This window comes from Saccostrea cucullata, unplaced genomic scaffold (genome assembly GCF_032062105.1).
Source record: "Saccostrea cucullata isolate Sc308-1 unplaced genomic scaffold, CSIRO_AGI_Scuc_v1 ctg7362, whole genome shotgun sequence".
Taxonomy (NCBI): Eukaryota; Metazoa; Mollusca; class Bivalvia; order Ostreida; family Ostreidae; genus Saccostrea; species Saccostrea cuccullata.
In genome coordinates this window covers 45869-48223 of record NW_026933129.1, presented here as the reverse complement: position 1 = coordinate 48223, position 2355 = coordinate 45869, and the positions used below count along the sequence as shown (strand labels likewise).

Below are 2355 nucleotides of genomic sequence, written 5' to 3'. Positions count from 1 at the left end.
CCAAAAGTTCTTTTGAATTTTTGAGTATCCACATCTGATTCACACCACTTCTTGAATATATTGTTGCACAGTACTCCTGAAGTTATTCCTTCACTACTGTCAATATCTTAGTGAGGAGTAACGAACGAGGCTTGGTTGAACATTTACCGGAACCCGCAACGTATCTTTGTTTGTAAGGATTTTTATGAAGTTTCGGAATCCAATATATATAGGGTAGTTCAAATTCCTTTTGGATCTGTGGAATATTAAAAATATTTAAAACTGACATTTGATTTTGAAGAAATTCTTCCTTAGGAAGGGAAGTATGAGTGTAAGTAGGATTATTATTATAATTTTAGTGTTGATGTTGAAAAAAAAACTAGTAAATAGAAATGCTATAACCATTTTGTTGTGTGATCCAATTTTCAGCTTTCCTTTTAAAGTCACAAGCGATGCATTTAAATTTAATATCAAGTAAAATGTGATTCCAAAGGTTGTCACAACCCGTCGTAGCGATAAAAAGTGCACACATTATGAAACAGATTTCGTCTTGAAAACTAGGAAGGATAACAAATAACAAGCTAAAAATATCAATAGAGACAATCTCAAACAGATCCTATAACATCGACATCAGGGCTTTAACACGCTGTCTGCTGGTGAACATGTGCACTTGTACACCATGCTTCGTTCAGTAATACAACGTGCAAAACGGTTATATCAACCGTTTGGCTATTTGTCCTGGAATAAAGTTTCAAATTTGGTGAGTTTTATCAAGAATATCCCACTTATTGCTGATTTATGATCAATCGATACATATCAATAGAAAGCAGATATTATTAAAATCTTTAACCAGATAATTGATACAGTTTCTTAATATCTATTTGAACAAAAATTTGTCGTTGCCCATTTATAATGTTATACTAAATTTAACTCTATAATCACAAGTAGTCACAAAGCACATACGCTTGTACAATTTCATTTATCGTGTAAGATCGAGTTTGGTTTCATTGCAGCAATGTGTGAATGGAGTAGCATGGCAAAGACTGAAGAACCAACATGTAAAATTTTATTCTACAGGTAATTATGCCAAATTTTAACATAGAAAGTATTGAAAGACTTTTCTTAATCATAAATATGAAATTATCATACCTGATACAAGTTTTGTAGAAACATTGACAATTGATATATTATTCATAGACGATATGAAAAAAAAATAAAAAAAAAAATTTAAAAAAAGACAGCTTTTCCTTAATTTAAAAATTTTCAGAAAGGTGTCATCGCTCATTTAGTGGGTAAATTTGAAATAATAGAACATGTTCTTCTGTTATATATATATATATATATATATATATATATATATATATATATATATATATATATATATATATATATATATATATATATATATATATTTAAAATTAAGAAATCTGCAAATTCTTAAACCTGATGAAAGAGAATTTCAAAACTAGCACTAATGCAAATATAGAAATCCATTTTTTGGTATGTAAATATTGTTCTTTCTGAACGACGAAAACTAAATATCATAATTATCAATAATTCCAAACATCTGAACTTAGCATATATCATACAAAAGCTTCTTAAGAAGATAACCTTGAAAATTCAATGAGATTCACTATTACCATTACATAACTCATGTAATTATTCTCGGATGATTCATATAGGCATCATATGAATTGCATTATCTCAATTGCTTTTATGTAATGTCCATGTCAGCAATTGGCTTGTTTTGAACAGATGATCCTCACTGCGTAGAAATCGATTTCTCCAAGAAAATCTACGACGATGAATCTAGCGAAGAAAAGGACGTTAAAACTATCTCACCAGTCTTAGAGGATAACCCAGAGTTCGTCTACATAGAGCGGATCCAAGAAGAACACTACTGGGGTAGGATCCGCTCCCTGATGAGGCGGCTGGGATACACGGGGTACCTCGAGGATCTGAGGCACGGAAGGGGGAGAGGGGTGTTTATCAGAGACGATGTTCTTGAAGTAATAAGACCGTATTATGGGACCGTATACAGGTCCAGGCGACCTGATCCAATCTAAAACTTACAGAATGCTAGAACTTGTATAGGCTGAACCGGTGATAGAAATAAATAATTTTGTAGGATATATGTTGATATATATTTATGTTATTCCATTAAATATTCTACCAAGCCTTTTTATCTTACCTCTTACCAAGTATTTCAACAGCAGCGAAGGAGAAACTTCATGAGCGCTGTGCAATTATATTTTCTGGAAGTAGTGTAAAGAAATATAATAATGAACAGTATTTAAGCTCAAAACTCCATAAAACAATACAAAATAGGAGCAGAGCACACACGTACCTCCAAAACATCAGACATGGGATCAGGTG

The 2355-nt window shown here is 31.9% G+C and overlaps 1 protein-coding gene across 1 annotated transcript; it reads left to right on the top strand.

Moving 5' to 3' along the window:
• Window positions 1-621: 621 nt before the first annotated feature.
• Window positions 622-2124, top strand: LOC134237307 (uncharacterized). Its single transcript, XM_062719403.1, has 3 exons — window positions 622-739; window positions 993-1056; window positions 1735-2124. The coding sequence occupies exons 1-3, from the start codon at window positions 659-661 to the stop codon at window positions 2043-2045; spliced, it is 456 nt and encodes a 151-aa protein (XP_062575387.1). The 5' UTR covers window positions 622-658; the 3' UTR covers window positions 2046-2124.
• Window positions 2125-2355: the final 231 nt, after the last annotated feature.